The following is an 18,639-nucleotide window of genomic DNA, read 5'->3' as shown; positions in this document are numbered from 1 at the left end:
TGCCCAAATGTATTATTTATGGTTCTGAAGGTCAGAAATCCATAATGTATCTCACTAGTCTTAAAGAAGGTGCCCTCAGACTGGATTCTACAGACTCTGGGGAGGATCTATACCTGGTCTTTGCCAGCTTCTTGTGGCTGTCTGCATTCCTTGGTTCATGGCCCCTTTATATCACTCCAACCTCTCCTTCTGTTCTGATATCACCTGCTCTGACTCTTGATACTTCTGTTTCCTTCCTCCGCTTATATGGAGCTCACCAGATAATCCAGGATAATCTCTCCTACTCAAAATCCTTAATTTAACCACCTTCATAGTCCCCTTTTGCTATATTAGCTTCTGAGAATTAGGATGTGAGAGCATCCTTGGGGATCATTCACCTATCAACACAGTTTCACTTAACAATTAGGTGTCTGAGGATAAGCCAAGGCATGAACTTAGGATGTGGTTAAAATCCTAGCAAAGAAGTATCACCACTGTGCAATACTAGCCATTTAAGCCAGTTCATGAATTCAAACAATTCATCCCAAAGACATGATATAAAATACTTTTCACCCTGGCAAAGTAGCCAAAGGTTGTTTCCAAATGCTGATTTTTAACTCTTTAAAAAAAATCCTTATTGCTTCCTAATCAATAGCCCTCTATCATGCACTGTCATTCCTCCTGCCTGAAATCCACCATGCTTTCTGATGTCCCTCAAACCTTCCCCACCCACCCAAAACTGCAGAACAGAGTCATGAAGATGAGATAAGCAGCATCTCTTAAGAACGTGAAGCTGAGATAATACTTAATAGAAAGATTAGGAAATTTTGGTAACCTTTCAAATGGGACTTGACGATTTTTAGACAATTTTTCCAGTCCTTCTTTAGCTTCAGGTATTTACATATATTCATCACATATTCCTCTTGCCTTTCCTTACTTTTTTAATAAACTCTAAAAAGTCCAGACCTGTATCATTCTCAAGAGGAATGCCCTTCAGGATCCAGGGTCATGTCACACAAAGGGTCACTCAGCTGCGTTTTTGCCCTTATTCCAGAGCATCAGGCTGGCATTTGCCTGAATGTGCTGATTCATAATTCACCCATCTGCTAAAAGTGCCCTTCTCTGAATACAAGAGCACACAGGTTTAGATAATATTTTAAATCGTTTCTTTAGTAGTCTCTTTTATTCTTTGCTTTCCTTCTTTCCTGCCATCCTCTGCATCCCTCTAGCTATTTTTAGGCAGGTCAGCACTTATTGATCTGTAAGGCTACTCCCCTCTTACTGTTTCTGAGATCACATGTGGAAAACAAGTAGCGACAAATGCCACACCTCGTGGTGAGCTGGAAGACCTGAGCCATGCATCAAAGTCTAAAAGAGAAAATGTTTTGCTGACACTTGAAGTATCAACAGAATATGATAGTTTAAAAAAAAAAGTTTGAATTTGTCTCAAGATGTTCATTTATACTCACTATTTTTTTTTTAAGTCTGGAACATAATTAGCAGATGTGCTCCGCTATTTCTCTCTTTGCTTCCTGCCTGGGGAGCAGAGTGGCCGTAGCTCTAGCACTGTTCCCTGTGGTGCAGTGGGCAGCACAGTGCGGAGCCATGGCAGAGCCAACCCCTTGCAGAGGTTGGGGTCAAGGGCTTGAGTTGCTCCCCTCAGACCCTGAAACTGACCATTTCAATGGCTGCCTTATATTCCACAAGGCTGTGTCAGAGGCACCTAGGCTTCCCATGCTGGGATCTAGCCAAACACTCCATCACTGTCTATCTTGGAGTGTGCCCAAGCCATGGCTCAATGGCCTTCTTGTTTTCTAGAATTGATCAGTTTCAATTCAACAACTGTCTCTCCTGGCATCCACACCAGAAAGTATCACCAGCACCTTCTGCTGTGATTTCCTGAGTGCTGGGAAAGCTGTAAGACTCCACGCACTCCCCTCCCACCTACCAGATGCTCCTGAGATCACTATTTGCGCTTGATCAGTTTGCAGTGATCCTGTTTGAGGCAGATGCCCTCCTGGAGACTGCAGAGGGACATTTATATACCCATTAACTGATCATCCATCACTCATAAAGCATTAAGCTGGGCCTGGGAGGGGTTGTCTTTGTAAGGAGTACATAGTCCTGTGAGTCACTAGCCATTTATATATATGGTACCTCAGTGGGTGGGAAATAAGAAAACAGGAGAGATTTGGGTAAAGAAGAAGAAGTCAAGATGCCAATTTTCAGACTGCAAAGGAGAAAATCGGGTGAGAAAACTCACCCAGAGAAGATGAACTAGTTGACATCACCAGCTGCCCCTACAGCCATGTCCACACAGCCGTTACAGTGGACACATGGACACACAGCCAAAGCAGGTATTCCCACGGATCCAAAAGCACATTTTTAAAAATTAGGTCGCAGAACTTCAAAAAGACACTCAGAAGTCTCCATATAAAAGAAACTGTTGGGTTTTTGTGACCATCCAGCCTGCTGGGTACCATCTACTGAAATATTGAAATAGACAACTAAGAAAAGTGGCCCTTCCCACGGTGTCCTTTGCCCTTGTCATTTGTCTCCCTCTCTTGATTCATGCTCTTGGATTTTGAGATCCACATCCCCTCCGTGATGACCCAGGGGAGCGAGACAGTCCAAGCCCCAAGATGGCTTGTTTATAATTTCATCTCTTTTATCTCTTTTTGGCCAAAGTCCCTCCCATGCCTCAAATCCCCACTGGGGAATCCAGCAGCCCTCCCAGGAGGCGTTCCCTAGAGGACCCTAAAACCCCTTGCAGGACTCCTCCTGGACTTATGCCCACACCTCTTGAGTTTCTGAAGACTAGTGAAGGGGCAAATAATAATGAGTACTTCAGTAGGGTCCAGATCCAATATCCTGTCTGCATTTCCTCTGTGGACTGTACTCCCCACTTTCATACATATCTGCCAACCATCTGGGGGGCTCAAAGAGGTTGTAGTTAAGGGGGCATACTCTCTCAGACTCCACTGAAGGATTCTTCCTTGACCCCTGTTCCAAGGGTTCTTGGAACCCTTGTCTTGGAGCCACATCTCTTGGCATCTTCATAAGTGGCTCTTGCCTTGAACTTCAGCGAGAATGTTTCCTCCACCATTAATAGAAGGATGCTTTGTGGCATGGGTGGTTATGTCTTTGCAAATCAATGTAGCATCTTGATTTTTTTTATTCAACCTCATGCTTCCAGTCCATGCCCTGTATCACTTATCCCCTATGCTATCCACCAATTGGCAGCTAGCATCTGTCATTCCCTAATGAACTCTGTGACCGAAAGTATTCTACTTATCCATTTGTTGAATCCCTAAAGCAGGCCCCATACTCCACATCTGTCCTCTGGGAGAGAGCTTGTGGCTCAGACTGCACAGTCGCACCATGGACCCCATTAGAGACCAGTGAATGAGGGGAGAGAGAAGCATGAGCTTCACAAGGTAGGGGTGCCTGGCCACAGTGAAGATAACAGATGTGCCACTGTGGCCTTCCTCACTGTACCAGCACTTTGCTCCTCTGTGACACCCTTGGTCTAACCTTGACCCTTTCCCATCTCCTTCTTAGAGGACAGGGTGCAGTGGTGTGAGAGTCCAGCCAGAAAAGAACAGAGTACCTTCTGCTCTCTCCTCACCCAGTCCCAGGCACCCCTGAGAGCTCTCTACACCAGAGCCAACCCCAGGGCCATATGCTCTTCTGCCACAACCAGCTCCAAAAGTTTAATAGTCCTACAAAAGTGATTTGGGTTTTCCTAGCTGACAGGTCATAGATCAAGACTCTGGGATGTCCAGAGAGGCCACACATCCGAGCGTTCTCTACATAACCAGGTCAGTTTAGTATGACAATGAAGAGGTCACAAAAGCTGTGAGCCAGGCCCAGAAAGTCCTGGTGTCCAGATTAAACCAGCTGGCTGAAACTGCCTAGCACAAGGTCTGTCCTGCAATGGGTCACCCAGCTTCCACAGATTGACTCAGAATAAGCCATTCCCTCCCCCTGTGCTCCCTTCCTTCCTCTTCTTCTTTCCCTAACCCCCTCTTTTTCTCCAGAAAATTTTTTTTCTCCCTGATTTTTTCACAAGCTTGTCATTTCTCCATAGTCCTGGCAGCCACTGGATACCACCCTTCACCACCTTACTGCTGTATGAGGACCTGAGTGACAGACTTCACAAGGAAGGGCAGAGCGGATGATTCCACACCCTCCACACAGGGCAGTCCCCCTCACACATACATCCACATGGCTCCTCTGGCATAACTTGATTTTGCCTCTGACCGACTAGTGACCAGCTCCAAGAAGGCACCATCCAATCTCCAATTCCTTTTTCTACCTTCAGCCTTTCTCAGGTCAAGCAGAGCCTGCAGGAGAGCTGGCCTTGACAGCATCCTTTAAACTACTTGGGAGTTGTACTATTAGTATAAAAGAATTTGGCAAATGATCCCTTGACCTTTTTTTTTCTTGGGGTGGGGGGCTGTATTACAAATGTTTTAGAAACACAAGAAAGGGTACTAAACTTTAAAGGTGTATCATCTTTCCCAGCCCCCACCCTGCGTATTCCTGCTGAGGAAAAAAAAAAAAATACATCAGGTTCCCTCTCTCCCAAAGCCCAAAGGAAAACACAGAAGTACCGGGCTAACCCTCAGCTATACTGTGCTGCCAGAGAGGTGAAAACATTGACAGGAGGACTGAGAAGGAACAGAGGGCAGAGGTGAGGCGCCAAAGCTGTGGCAGGCTTTGTAAAACACAGGGAAGAAGATGGTTTTCAGAAGCCGCGGGATGGTTTATGACTTGAACCCTCCCTTGGTGTCTTTATTTTCAGGAAAGATCAGACTGGTTTACAGGCACTTTGGGCAGTTGGTCCTGTGTCTTCCTGAATGTAGAAACACCTTGGGATTGTACTGTATGGATCCCCACTTATATTCGAGTTACATTTTAGAAATTCCTTTAAACACACAGATAAATCAAACTTTACCTAAAACATAGCAACAATAACAAAAAAGTATCAGCAAAAATCAAGAAGAACGATTCAAAGCCTCAGATTACTAATCCATCAACACAACTGACCCCAGTGTCAAACACTGCAGGAGGTATCTTCCTGGCTTTGAATGACAGTGCATCCCATAGACTCTGATGGTAGGTGACATTCAGTGTGTCCCTTATGAGTTTGAACCTCACCTTAAAGATAGGATGGGCTAACCAGGCATGTATGCTGCTGATAAGCATCTCTAAAAGCATATGTTTATTTTTAGGTGGTTTGAAGAAAAACAATTGGGGAAAAATATGTGAACAAGGAGGTAAAAGCAGTAGGAGTTACAAACTATCAGCACACACTTAATAATTAAGTTACAAGAAAAAGATAGTCTCACATATATTTATTGCAGAAAAGATCCAAGGACTGTTTTACCTCAAATTGTATATAATAAATACATAATACATATATACATATATATGCATACCCACACATCCTCTTTGGATCACAATTAGTTATCAAATAGTAGTCAAATATTTCTTGATGGACTATTTCTTGACAGACATTAAGAAATGAAAAATAAGGCTATCTCATTTTTACCTGCAAAGAACTCCTATTTATTACCTGAAAAGAATTTCTCTTCTGGTTGGGGATATTACAATGAAGATAAATTAAATAAAGGGGAAAAAACACAATTACATAAAATTCCTAGGACTCTGAATGACAAAAAGCCAGGAGAGTACATACAATCTTAGGTTAACAGCCATGCACAAAAACAGAAAAATCACTTAATGTTCTCCAAATTATCTTGCAACACTTTGGAAAAGAAGTTATTGCGAGCAGAAACACACACTCTAAATATCACTTGGCTAGTTTATCTCCCTATGCCCAGACATTGTCAATAAAGGACTGTATCTGGGACCAATTTACTGCTGTTGTCTTTACAGGCCATATCCTTCTTTCTCTTTGCAACTAATACATTGTGGTAGGCTCCAGCGTTCTCAAATGCACAATATTTTCTTGGTACCTTTGAAAAGCCAGTATAGGTAGAACATTAGTGGTTCATCATAATTCTCTGAAAAAGATGAGTTTCTCTGCAACACAGTTTATGAACCCTCGCTGTTGCACACCTATTCATCACACTCTCTCCTCGTAAAACCACTAGCGTGGTCCTACAACCTAAGATAAATCTGGATAAGCCTAACACAAAAGCTTCAGAGAGCGAACCCCAGAGAAACAAGAGAATTCATTCAGATGACATTTAATCCAATCTATAGCTAACAATAATAGCAACATAATAACACAATTTTTGAGCAATATTTTTTATTGTTTTAAATATTTATGGTATCAAAGTATGGGAACACAGTTTTCCATACATATTTTACATACACAATGCAGAATATTTTCCTAATATCTAGACATGATATCCTCAATATTTTACCATGTTCCTCATTCTTTAAAAGGTCCCATGGTAAGCGTGCTCTGTAACTGGCAGGACCTTTCCTGCTTATTGAATGGTAGGTTGCCTCCAACTATCAGCTATTATAAACGTGTTGATGGTGAATATTCTTATATGTATATATCCTTGCACGCTTGTATGATTATTACTTAGAATACAAAAAAGATTGCTGAGTCAATGGGGGAGGGGAAATGTCACGTCCAGGCTCTTAATTTCTATTACTAAATGGTTTTCCAGAAAACTTGAGCAAATTTATATTTCCTCCAGCCATATATGAGTGCCCACATCTTCATCCACTCACTGGTACTAGGTACCATTCCTTTATCATTGCCAATGTGATAGACCAAAGATGATGTCTTTGTTTAATTTAAAATTTTTTTTTGTACTGTAGCTTTAACTCAGGGGTGCTTTACCACTGAGCCACATCTCCAGCCCTTATGTTTTTTATTTTGAGACAGGGTCTCACTAAGTTGCTGAGGCTGACCTTGAACTTGCAATCCTCCTGTCTCAGCCTCCAGAGCTGCTAGGATTGGTGTGTGCACCACCATGCCCAGCTTAATTTAAAATATTTTTTACTCCATATTTATTGGCATGTCATGTTTGTGTGTGTGTGTGTGTGTGTGTGCGTGTGAAATGTCTGTGATGTTTCCTTATTTTCTTTTTTAATTTTTTATTTAGTTGTAAATGTACACAATACTTTTGTCTTATTTTTATTTTTCTGTGGTGCTGAGGATTGAGACCAGTGCCTTACACATGCCAGGCAAGCGCTCTACTGCTGAACCACAATCCCAGCTCCCTTATTTTCTTTTGAAGTAATCATTATTGATTACAAAATGTGCTTAAGTATCAAAGATAATAACTTTCTCTGACCATCCATATATTGTGACTATTTTTTCAGAACATATACCTTCCTTTTTTTTAAGTCAAATATATCAATCCTTTTCCTTTATGTTTTTTTTTTCCAATATAGAGCTCTCACCCTAGAACAGGAGCTATTTTAACATTTCTTTTATGTATCTCAGCAAAGTGTTGTGCTCCTTTTCCATAAAGGTCTGGAACATTCCGGGACACTTTATAGTTTTTGCTGTTATTGTGAAAAGGATACTTTCCACCATATTTTCTCAGTAGTTACAGCGGGTACCTGATAGAATTTTTATGAGCCTAATAATTCTTTGAAAACTCTTAACAGGAATTTACTGGCCTACCGGATCATCACCTAGGTGTTTGAATTCCTTAGTGACCATTTCTGGACAAGGACAACAAGCACTGTTCCCTGCAGGCTGCCTTGCTCTTGCTTCGTGTGTTGATTATGATCAAGAGAAGAAGTGTCTGAGTGGCACCTGATACATTTTCAGTTTCTCCCCATAAGTTATCTCATCAGAGTTATTATGATTCTCATCTTAAAGACGCGGGAACTAAGACTTAGGTCTGAATCACTTGTCTCGAGATCTTAATAAAAATGCAGACTTCTGGGCCCTAACCAGACCTATTTCCACAGAATCTTAGGGGAGGTTTAAAACCAAGAAGCTGTTTTTTAACTAGCTTCCTCTAGTGACTGCTATGAAACATTTACAATACCGAATCAAAGTTACCATGCAAAGTTTTAGCCTTTAAATCAGGTACTTACTCTGCTCTACCTCAATGACAACTTACTTATTTTGATTTTACAGCAATGTATAAGTATGACTACAGGAGCTGGTATGAGTCTTTAAAATATTTATGCAGAGGATCTTACAAAAAGCACACTGGTTTGTGGGCCATGGCCCCTGTAAGCATATTTCAATTAAAACCCAATGACTTTTTCCCAGAGTCTTACTTAAAAAACAATTTCTCTGTACTCCAATGCTAATGTCAGACTGGCCTGGTTGCTATGGGAACCTCAGGACAAGAGGTAGAGATCCTGCCTCGCTGGCCCAGAGTTGAAGTTGGCTAGAAAAATAGAGTGCAGCCATGAGCATGGATGCCACCCAACAGAGCCATGTTTTCCTGGTGCCCCTCACAACAGGTACACCAGCTCTAGTGTAGGGGGTCTGACTGGGGACCCCATCCTGCCATTTAATGTCTGTAAAAGCTAATGGTGACCTTTTGGGAAATGCCAAAGACTTGCCTGAGATAAAGATGCTTCAAAGAAAATACTCCCTTTGGTAGGAGTTTAATGCACATGTCAGTCACTCAACCAATGTTTAAGGAGCTGCATGCCCAGTCACTACTAGACACAAGAAAAAATAATATGCAGCCTCTTTGTGGGAAAGTAAGCATGAGACAGTTGGGTGGGCATCAAGGAGGGATTATGGAAGTAAGTTTTCCAAGTGTGGAGAAAGTTTTCCAGAACTCCTTTACCAGAATTCCAGAGGGAACAGTTTAAGCAAAGACATCATGAATATAATAGGTTGCAGAAAGTTTGGATTCTGGGAAGGATAAAAATACATATATAAAAGAGAGCGAGAAAGGCAAATCAGGGTCCAGATTCCAAGGACTTTGTATGCTCTTAGAAGATATTTGGATTTTTATCTTGCATTGCCTCTGGGGACACTGAGAAGGAAGCAGACTAGGAGCCTTTTCCAACTGATGAGGTTGGGAGTTATACGGGGACCGCTCTAGGAGGGCAAAGAGGAGGGAGATTCTGAAGACACTTAGCAGGTAGAATTGGCAGGATATGGACAAAAATGATGTTGAGGAAGGAAAAGTGGAGCCAAGCAAGACTGAAATTCCAGAATGTGGTTGTCCTGGAATTGTGGCTCGCTCTTTGGCTTGGCCTCATCCCCAGTCAGTTTCAAGAGTCCAGAACTGAGAAAATTCTCCCCACTCTCCCTCCATCATCAAACAAGTACTAACAAGGGAAGACCTTTCCTGAATTCGTCCCACACCCAAACCAGGGTAGCATCTTTCTAGGAAACTCTATTCCCATAAATACTGTTAATTCAGGGGCTGGGGTTGTGGCTCAGTGGTAGAGCACTTGCCTAGCATGTGTGAAGCACTAGCTTTGATTCTTGGCACCACATAATAAATAAATAAAATAAAGGTCCATCAAAAAATTACTGTTAATTCAGAAGCCATCTGCTCAGTGACACCACTTTGGTGTACAAAATTTTCACATTCACCATCTTCTTTGTTCCTCAAATAAACCTCAATTTGCCAATAAGAAAACAGTGGTTTAGGGAAAGCTATCACTTGCCCAAGGTCCCAGAGTTTGTTCACAATGAATCCAGGGTGCCATTCTACTCATCCACCTTAAAACTCAGGGAGGTTAGAAAATGGCACGACATCAAGTCAAATCCTACTGGTCACAACAGAGGTGCCTGACAGGTAAAACAAACAGGACCAAGGCTAGAAGGTACATGGCAGTTATGTTGCCTGTTCAAAGGACTTGTGCCATCGTGGGATGAATAAACAGTTCTAAGGAGAGGAAGCCTTCAGCTCAGAACCCTAGTGGATTCTCAAGAAGCCTGTTTGGTTTTCCCCTCATCATTCGGAATCCAGACCTCAGGCCAGCACATTAAATAAAAAACTTCCCCAGTCACCCTTTTTTCCCACCACACACAGAAGAGAAATCCTTTGCCAGAAAGGAGCTGGCTGAGGCAGGCTGGTTTAGATGAGCGAGAAGTTGCTTGAACAGGTTTAAGAGGAACACAGGTGTTCCCCCCTCAAAGAGGAATTTGCTCTCATTCATATTTAGGAAGATGCAGTGTTTCTGGTTTCCTATGAACTGCTTTCTAATTTCCTGTGATTTGTGGGGACTTCCCTGGTACTTCTGTGTGGATCCTTGATAAAATGCACACACACATTTGTGAGGCTTCAAACAGGTAGCCAGCATGCCCAAGCAGCCTATGGGGGTGGACGCCGGAGCAGGGTGGGTTGCTGTCCCAGGAAGGATCTTCCAGAACACAAGGAAGGACAGAAAGCTGGAATGAGGGTGAGTTCAGATGGAAAAGGGTCAGTGGATGCTGCTGAAGTTCTCCAGACAGCAAAAGGCAGGGGGAAAAAATGACTTCTCATTTAAACCCCCCAGTTCTTAAAGCCCCTTAGACAGAGATAACCTGTTGTGATGATTGTCCCTGCCTTTTGAACAATCTTTATGCCCCTTTAGAGTAAAGATGACTGGTTCATTTTCAAGTGAGACACAGGCCCACTGACTGCTTGCCCAACATCTCACCACACAGGTAGCAAAGCACAGACTTGAATTCAGACATTAGGAAAAATTATCTGCAAGTTGGATATAAGGCCATGAGCATTTAGGATGGCCTTTAGATGCCCTGCTGGGTATTGTTTAACACATCTGCCTCCAGGATTAATTAATTATCTAGGGGAAGGTAACTAACTTTGTTTCATTCTACTAAATGACTAAAATTTCATCTGTGAGGTTACATGCTAACTTGTAAATATTTTGGGGAAGAGAAGCAAATAATTCCTATTCAGTCAAAAGGTTATCAGAGGTTATCTTTTTTATAGGACAATAATCAGTTTTCTATTGAACCCAGCTATTTTATTCTACAATTGCTTTTTATGTCCCTATAAATACTTAGTTCCTCAAACGCTCTTTGGACAAGATTTGCCATCTTACTGGTTCACTCATTCATGAGTTCATGAATCTTTGGCATGTGCTTCTTTTATATTTGTATGACAGTCATGTTTTTAACTTTTTAAAAATTCTGTTTCTTGCTACATTAGAAAGCTAGCATTTCTTCCTCCAAAATAGCTTCTTTATGGCACCACATACCCCTCCTAGGGGACACTGGACACAGTGATACAGACAATTGACTGTGTGCAAGAACTGAAGAGTATTTGAGGGCTTCCTCCTCACTGACCCACATGTCCACCATTAGGGCTTTCCTGGGATTCAGCATGTTATTCCCTTCATTGATTTCAAAATCCTGCTCTTGGCAGCTGAGACAGGCCACCACCAAATGAGGAAGGGGCTTTGAACTGGTTCTCTGGGCAACTGACAGACTGGACCAATGGTCTGAGCTGCCTACAGGGCATAAACAACACCTCCTCAACCAATCTGCGAATGACACCCGGTTTTGTGAGCTCACTGAAATGCTCAGGGAAGGAGGCTTAGTTCCTGCTTGGGATATTTTTCCTCTGGGCAAAACTAATTGATCCACCAGAGAGCAAACCCTTGACTTCGGCTTCATTAGTCCCTCATAGCGCCTCAAAATTAACCACTCCAATTCACTCAAAGAAAAAACACAAGGAAGCAAAGAGTTTAATGGGATTTGAGAAAGAAGGCCTTCGTTTTACATACTTAACAGGTCACTGACAACTCTTCACACTTTACTGAGAGAACCATCTGCGCTATTAGCAGGTCATTTGACCTCCTCTCTTTAAAACCTCTCTGAGCTCAGAAAACAACTCTGATAGCTCCCAGAATAGAAGGTGGTCTGGGATTCTAGCCTGACCACTGTCTGCCAGGCAGATTTGCTGGCTATAGGCGTCTCCCAGCAGTTAGATTCTTGCCAGGAGTATCAAGCTGCATTCTGCACCTTCTGAAAGGCTCTGTCTGCCCGAGTTGCCCCTGGTGCTCCATCTCTGTACTTTGTATTCAGCATCGACCCTATTCAGAAGGAACCGTGCTGTGCAGTATGGAGCATATTGGATACAGAAATTCTGCCCTCAAGGGTCTTTCTATCTAGCAAGGATATAAGACAGATCACATAGGGTAGAAAGTGACTAGTCATTCACAAATATTCAGATCCCATTATGTGTCAGTTAATATGAACCAGGCATTCAGTGGAAAGCAAGGGACAGTGCCCTTGTCCTTTAAAATGAGTTCGATAAACATTTGTTGAAAAATTGTTCAGCACCCATAATAAACAGGCATTCTTTCATTTAATTTCCTCCTCTCGAGTTCTTTTAGCAGATAAGGAAGTGAGGGCTCATAGATGTTAGGTGACTTTCCCAAGGTCACTTGCATGGTGACTAGTAAACAGGATTCAAATGCAGAAATGTCTGACTTGAAAGATGCTCCTCTTTGAACCTTACTCCATTTCCCATTAGCATTTTATGGATGCAGCTTCCCTCTATGCAGTTGTGGCCAGTGCCTTTCCAAACCAGAGAGCCTCATGGGACACAGGTTGGTAAACAGTATGGCATCCACTGCTAGTCCCAGATAAGGACTCACAAAGACACGACTGATGCACACAACCCACAGGGACGCTTAAATCCATCTCTGGTGGTCCCTTGATGTCCTCTGGCATAAACTATGATCCACTTATTTTCCTTTCAACAGAATGGAAGAATGCAGAGGCAGAGAAGAAAGTGTAACGTGCCTTCTAGAGACAGGGCACAAGTTCCACACCCTTCCTTTGGATTCTTTCAGCAGGGCTGACCCCACACAGAATGCACAGTCACTACACATCATAGCTGAAACTCCAACGTGGCTTCCTAACCAAAAATGGTATTCTCCCCGCTACCATCATTTTGCATTAACCCAAAAGAATTGTTTTAAATCCTTCTCCTTTACAATTTTGAGAAAAAAAAAGGAGCAATTTGGGTCTTTCACATCTGAACAAACCTGGGTTAGTGATCTAGGACAACCTGACCCTGTATACCCAGCTCTTCAGCTCCCCCCAAAGCACCCTTGTAATTCCAGGTGATCCTTTAGGACTCAGATCAGTCATCTCCTCCAGAAAGCCTTCTCGGATTCTGCATGTGTACACACACGCACACAGACTAGTTTTCCTGCTGCAGGCTCTCACGCCCCTCCACACTGCCCTTGGCATAGTGTATGCTTCACTGCATTGTGCCCAGGCCTTCCCAGTAAAACACCTGTCTTCATATTCTGAAAAAGAAGGAACTGTATCTGGTCTTCTATTTCCAACAGTCTAAGGGTCTCAGGAACAGCTGCCCTGACCTGCTTGTACCCAGTTCCCTAGAGGCATGAAATTCCATGTTGTAATAGCTGGATTTCTTCCCTTCATTCCTAATCCATGACTAGGCAGCCAACCGGTCATTAAAGAAAATCATTTGGGCAGATTTAAGGAACATCTGACCCAGCTCTCTTCTGCAAGTATATACAAACAGGAAAATAAAACAGGACAAAGAACTTTAGGCCATGTGGTTTCACCTTCATTTCCATTACCAGTTTAACCTACGATCAGAAGTAAAAATGTTTAAATGCCTTTCCTCTGTCAGCATGGTAACCAAGATTCAGTGGAGCTGGGTTTACCATTTAAAAATTCACTTGGGTGGCCAGAGTCATTTTATCAAGCTGAACACAGGTTAATCTGAGTAAATTAGATAGTTTCCTGTGTCTGGGCAGACAGTACCTTTAAACAAGTGCTTCTCAAAGAATGGCATTAAGAAATGTTTTACAGGACTAGGGATGTGGCTCAGTGGTAGAACACCTGCCTAGTATGTGTAAGACTTTAGGTTCAATCCCCAGCACTGCAAAATAAAGAAGAAAGAAAAGAAATAGAAGTATTTTGCATACATTAAGCCCATGGACCTAAAAATAAAAGTAAGACTCAGTACCAAATCAGCAACCCTGAACAGCAGACTAGAGAACCTGGCTGGCACAGATTAGAGATATGGTTATAAAAGACTGCTATTCAGTTTATCTTTCATTTCCTGCACAGCTAGTGATGGAGGAATCGCAAATCATATTATCATTGCACTTACACACTTTTTTAATCAACTAGAGAAAAGAACACACTTTCCTTGATATTTTATTTCCTATTTCAAAAAAATTGATTTTTCTAGAAATTTAAATTTGCTCTTTCTATTCACCAAGAGAATTGTCTAACTTCTGCATTAAATCTGCTCAATCTTGGTTTAGTTTCAAGTTGAGACCTTATTTCATCTCCAGACATGCACAGAGTGCTTGGTATCCTATATTATTTCTCACTCTTGGACACAATTGCTTAGCGAGGCAGGAAGCCTGCTGGGTAAATCAAACCGGCTACTTTTCACTCTCTAGATTTCCTTTAGGTATGTGAAATCGAACCCATACAACATCTCCTCCTGCAATCAAGATTCAAAGATCATAATGAATCCGTTGAACTAAAGCACAGGGATATTTTTTCTATGTTTTTAATCAAGTTTATATTTAACTAGAAATTTGTTTTTAAATAAATGCTAAGCTTTTCTCATTTAATTATTTGCTTTGCTTTGTAGACTATAAAATACGGAGATGGGTTAATATTCTTTGTGTTCTGGGTTTTATTGACATTTCAAAGGCAGATAAAAGCTGAGAGATTTCTAACAGAGGAGTTGTATACACAATACTGTCTCCTGAAAGGTGACTCAAACCAAAGAAGACAATGACCTAACTCGAAAGGCGTCCAGCTTCCTTTTTCTTCCCTCAGGAGCATGATATTCTAGAACCCAACAAGGACCAAGGAGCAGCCTACAGAGGGCCCTCATAGCACCAATAATATTCATCTCAGTGGAGAAATTTGGACTTGGCTCAGACCATCTGCTGTCACTGCAGCCCAAGGTTGCCTTTCATTTGGAAATCATGCTGTCAACTTGGTTTAGAATAAACATGGGTGAAGCATATGCTTATCCTTGCTGCCCAGAGAGATGTTGGCATGAAGAAATGGGAAGGCTCCTGATTGAAGCTTGTGTTTATAGATTCTCCTCTTCTCTTCTCCCCTAGTTACAGTGACCGTGGGAGGAAAGCAGCACCTGCTCGGACTCTATGACACTGCAGGACAGGTACATTTTTATTATCTGAATCCATTAAGGGCTAGGGAAGGGGGTGTATGAGAAAGAATGGTCCATTTGGCTAGGCATATGGGGACTAACCGCACTGGTATCACCCATTCTGATCATTTGAGGCCAATTTATTTTCTACCTAAATGACAACCAAAATCACATTTCTAATATTTTTTTAAATTTATATTACAAAAATCTAATTCATTATTATAGCCAAGGTTTTGATAAATAATGATTTAGTCATTTACTGACGACCATCAATAACCAAAATAACATATTTGTTCAAGAGTTTTGCAGTTTCCTCCCACCAAACCTAGTCCTGATTCAGGCTTAAGGGGATGATCTCATAAATTTTAGTTTTACTGTCTTTTCATGTTATTTTCTTTGCCCATCCTTCATTCGAATTGACTAATGGACTATGAAAGGGTCTAAAAAGAGCCTGTGGAGGAGGCATCAGGAGGCAGGAAGACAACAGATTAAGTGTTGGAAGAAAGGCCAGGATTCTGGATATTTTCCAAAGTGAAGAACTGGGAGTTGACTCTAAATTCTCTAAGATTCTTGAAATACTTCCTCTCTGACAGCAATGTTTCCTCAAGTTGGAGAACCTGGGCAAACAATAATGTAAAACCATGGACTAGAGTCCTCAGCTCTTAAATGGTACCGTCTACTTGGGTAAAAAGATTGGATGCCCTTGACTGTCTGTCCTTGTGCCCTGCACACACATCCTTATGAAGTTTCTGATGCCCTGAGTTCATAGGCTGGAGGAGGGGAAGGTAATAAGCAGTTGGTGGCTGTGGCCCAAATTCTTGGATAGAGCTTGTTATCATATGTTGCGGGTCATTGATTTAGGTCAAAATCAGCGGGTTGTTCAGTCTGTCCAAATTCATATATTTTAAGTCCTTTGGGGTAAACATTTGACCATGTTATTTCCCACTGTGGGTTTCCTGGTAATGATTACTTATGCATTTGCCTCGCCCTTTTTGCACAATTATCTGAAGTTATGGCATTTTGCTCCACTTGAAAACTCCCTGCTAGAAAATAAATAAGTGAAATCTTTGCGAGGAATTCTGTGTGCATCTGCAAGCACCACGGTATAAGATGTATGTGGGACGTCAAAGGCTGGTGTTGTGCAGGCTAGGATGGGGACCTGGGAAATCTAGCACCAGACTCAAGGCTCCTAGGAGCATCTGATTTTCTCTCATGGGCAGATGGGAGTGGAGGTGACCTCTCACATCAACAGTAGGACCCGTAGCTACAAAATGATGCCCACCTCCCCCACCTACTCCTCCTTCCCCCCCACCCCCCGTTTTCATTAAACTGGAAAAATCAGTTTGGCTCCTCTTCACGAAAGTTCAAGGACCTCAGTACAGGTTGTCTCCTCCACCATAAAGCAGTCCAGCTGCAGTGATGCACTGTTTGGGGGGTGGAATTGCCAACTGTAATCCAATCACATAATCGTTGAGGTGTCCCATTCATCAGGGATACTTAACCACTGAGCCACATCCTCAGCCCTTTTTTGTATTTTATTTAGATACAGGGTCTCACTGAGTTGCTTAGGACCTCAATAAGTTGCTGAGGCTGGCTTTGAACTTGTAATCCTCCTGCCTCAGTCTCCCAAGCCACTGGGATTACAGACAAGTGCCACTCTGCCAGGCTCATAGTCAAATTTTATGTATATAATCCAGTTTGAAAAGTTCAATACGAGGATTATTTCATGACGCTGAAACCTGATTCCCTTGCTTTCTCCAAAGCCCTCTATGCCCCTGGTGCCCATCCCATTTTCCCCTTTTCCTATGACAATTTTTTGCTCCTGTACATTAATTGCCCCCAAGAACCACCTCTCTAGGCCTCTATGCAATTTCAAATCCAATAATACTGTTTAAAAGCTCTTGTGGAGTTTAATTATTTTTTCCCACTGCTCTTGTCCTTTATAAATTTTTAAAAAATACTATTAGTATAAGAGTCAAAGCTATCAGACATTGTAAAAATATCATTAAACTCCAAATCAAAGCAAGTAGATTGGCCTAGACCTTTGACACAGAAATGATAAATACTGATAATAGAATAACAAATGGGTTCTAGATATTTCTTCAACTTAACTGTGACTTTAATGCTTTCCACCAGTTATTTTGAAAGCTCAGAAGGGGACAAGGTTTATAGTGGGTATAAAGTACAGGAAAAAGGAATCAGAATAGCTCTTAAGCTTTCTTCTAGACCTAAAAATTCTATGATTAGGACCTTTAAAAAGATAACTTCAAGAAAGCCTGAAAGAACTTGAGTATTAAGCAAAAGGATGAGGCCAGACCCAAGGTAGAACTTTTGGTAGAATTCAAATCCTGGGATGTTATACTGAAGGATAACCAATCAGTTATTTTCTAGAACAGTGGTTCTCAAACTTAAACACAAATAAGTCACCTATAGGGCTTGTTAAAAAGCCAGACACTGGACCCACCCCCAGAATTTCTGATTCTATAGGTAAAGTCCCAAAAATTCTCATTTCTAGCAGGATTCCTGGTACTGGTGCTGCTGGTCTGTACAGCATACTTTGAGAATCACTGTTCTAGAAAATTGCCAAAGTTTGATCCACTGACCAGCAGATCAGCATCACCAGCAGTATATTAGAAATGCAGACTCTGGGACTTCTCCCCAGTCCACTGAATTTGAAAATTCACTTTATATGCACATTAAACTTTGCAAAACACTTACTCTTGAAGTCTTTGGTAGTTGAAGCCCTGTTCCCAAAGTTGATTCCTGTGATCCTACAATACAGCCAAGAAGGCTTTTAACAAATTTAATTTAGAAGCATTGTTCCAAAAGTTCCATTCCCAGTCCTAGGTAGGATAATCCACCCCTCCTTGGTTAGATTCTAGTGAATGTTGCTGAGGTCTCATGACTAGGGAATATCTAACTAATTCAAGATTACGCACTTGGCCAGTTACTAATGAGGAACAAGAGATGATCTCAAAACCAATTGATAATCCCTGAACCACAAAAAATGAAATAAGTCTCTGAATCTGGCTATGGAGTTCCATCTTGCTTGAATAATTAGATTTTCTTACATGAATAAACCAAAGAGCAGTGCCCCTCGTTTTTGTCTTGAGCTAACCATGGGCCAGAGTTGACAAAAACCACCTTAAGAAGCAAATGCGTTCTGAGAGGTAAAGTGACCGGAACTCATTACTTCTACCCACAAAGTCAGCCTTGCACAAAATCGTTTAACCTGGTTCCTCCTCTGCTGAGGTACTCGCCTGCCTCAGGCATGGCTGCCGCAAAGCCCTGGCTCCAGTCACTCCTGCCCCTTCACAGTTCAGCAGAGCACTTGATAAAGACATTTTATAATGAAGTCAACACGCAGACGCTGTCAGCACGTGGCAGCTGCCTCCTCAACCCCCTGAAACAAGCTAATATTTGGACTTTGAGCAGAGCCCTTTGAAGATAAAGAGTCTTCAGAACTCTGGTTCATCTGTTGGGTAGGATTCCAAACATTAGGTTAGACAATGAAGTGGGGGGATTTACCTCTCAGATCATGCTAGGGAGGGATAAGGCCAATCCTCCAGCCAAATCTATTTAGGTCAAGCCAACTCAT

General features: G+C 42.0%; 1 protein-coding gene across 2 annotated transcripts in view; it reads left to right on the top strand.

The window, feature by feature from the left end:
* The window catches only part of Rhoj (ras homolog family member J), a 104,054-nt gene that overhangs the window by 45,617 nt on the left and 39,798 nt on the right, over positions 1–18,639 (top strand). For both annotated transcript variants that reach the window (XM_046461253.2, XM_058584606.1), the window contains one exon: positions 14,995–15,053. In XM_046461253.2, coding sequence (XP_046317209.1) covers positions 14,995–15,053 — 59 coding nt within the window. The remainder of the gene's footprint in view (positions 1–14,994; positions 15,054–18,639) is intronic.

This window comes from Marmota monax, unplaced genomic scaffold, assembly GCF_021218885.2.
Source record: "Marmota monax isolate L192 unplaced genomic scaffold, Marmota_monax_Labrador192_F-V1.1 WCK01_AAM20220418_F8-fsc00001, whole genome shotgun sequence".
Classification (NCBI taxonomy): Eukaryota; Metazoa; Chordata; class Mammalia; order Rodentia; family Sciuridae; genus Marmota; species Marmota monax.
This window is presented reverse-complemented; position numbering and strand designations above follow the sequence as displayed.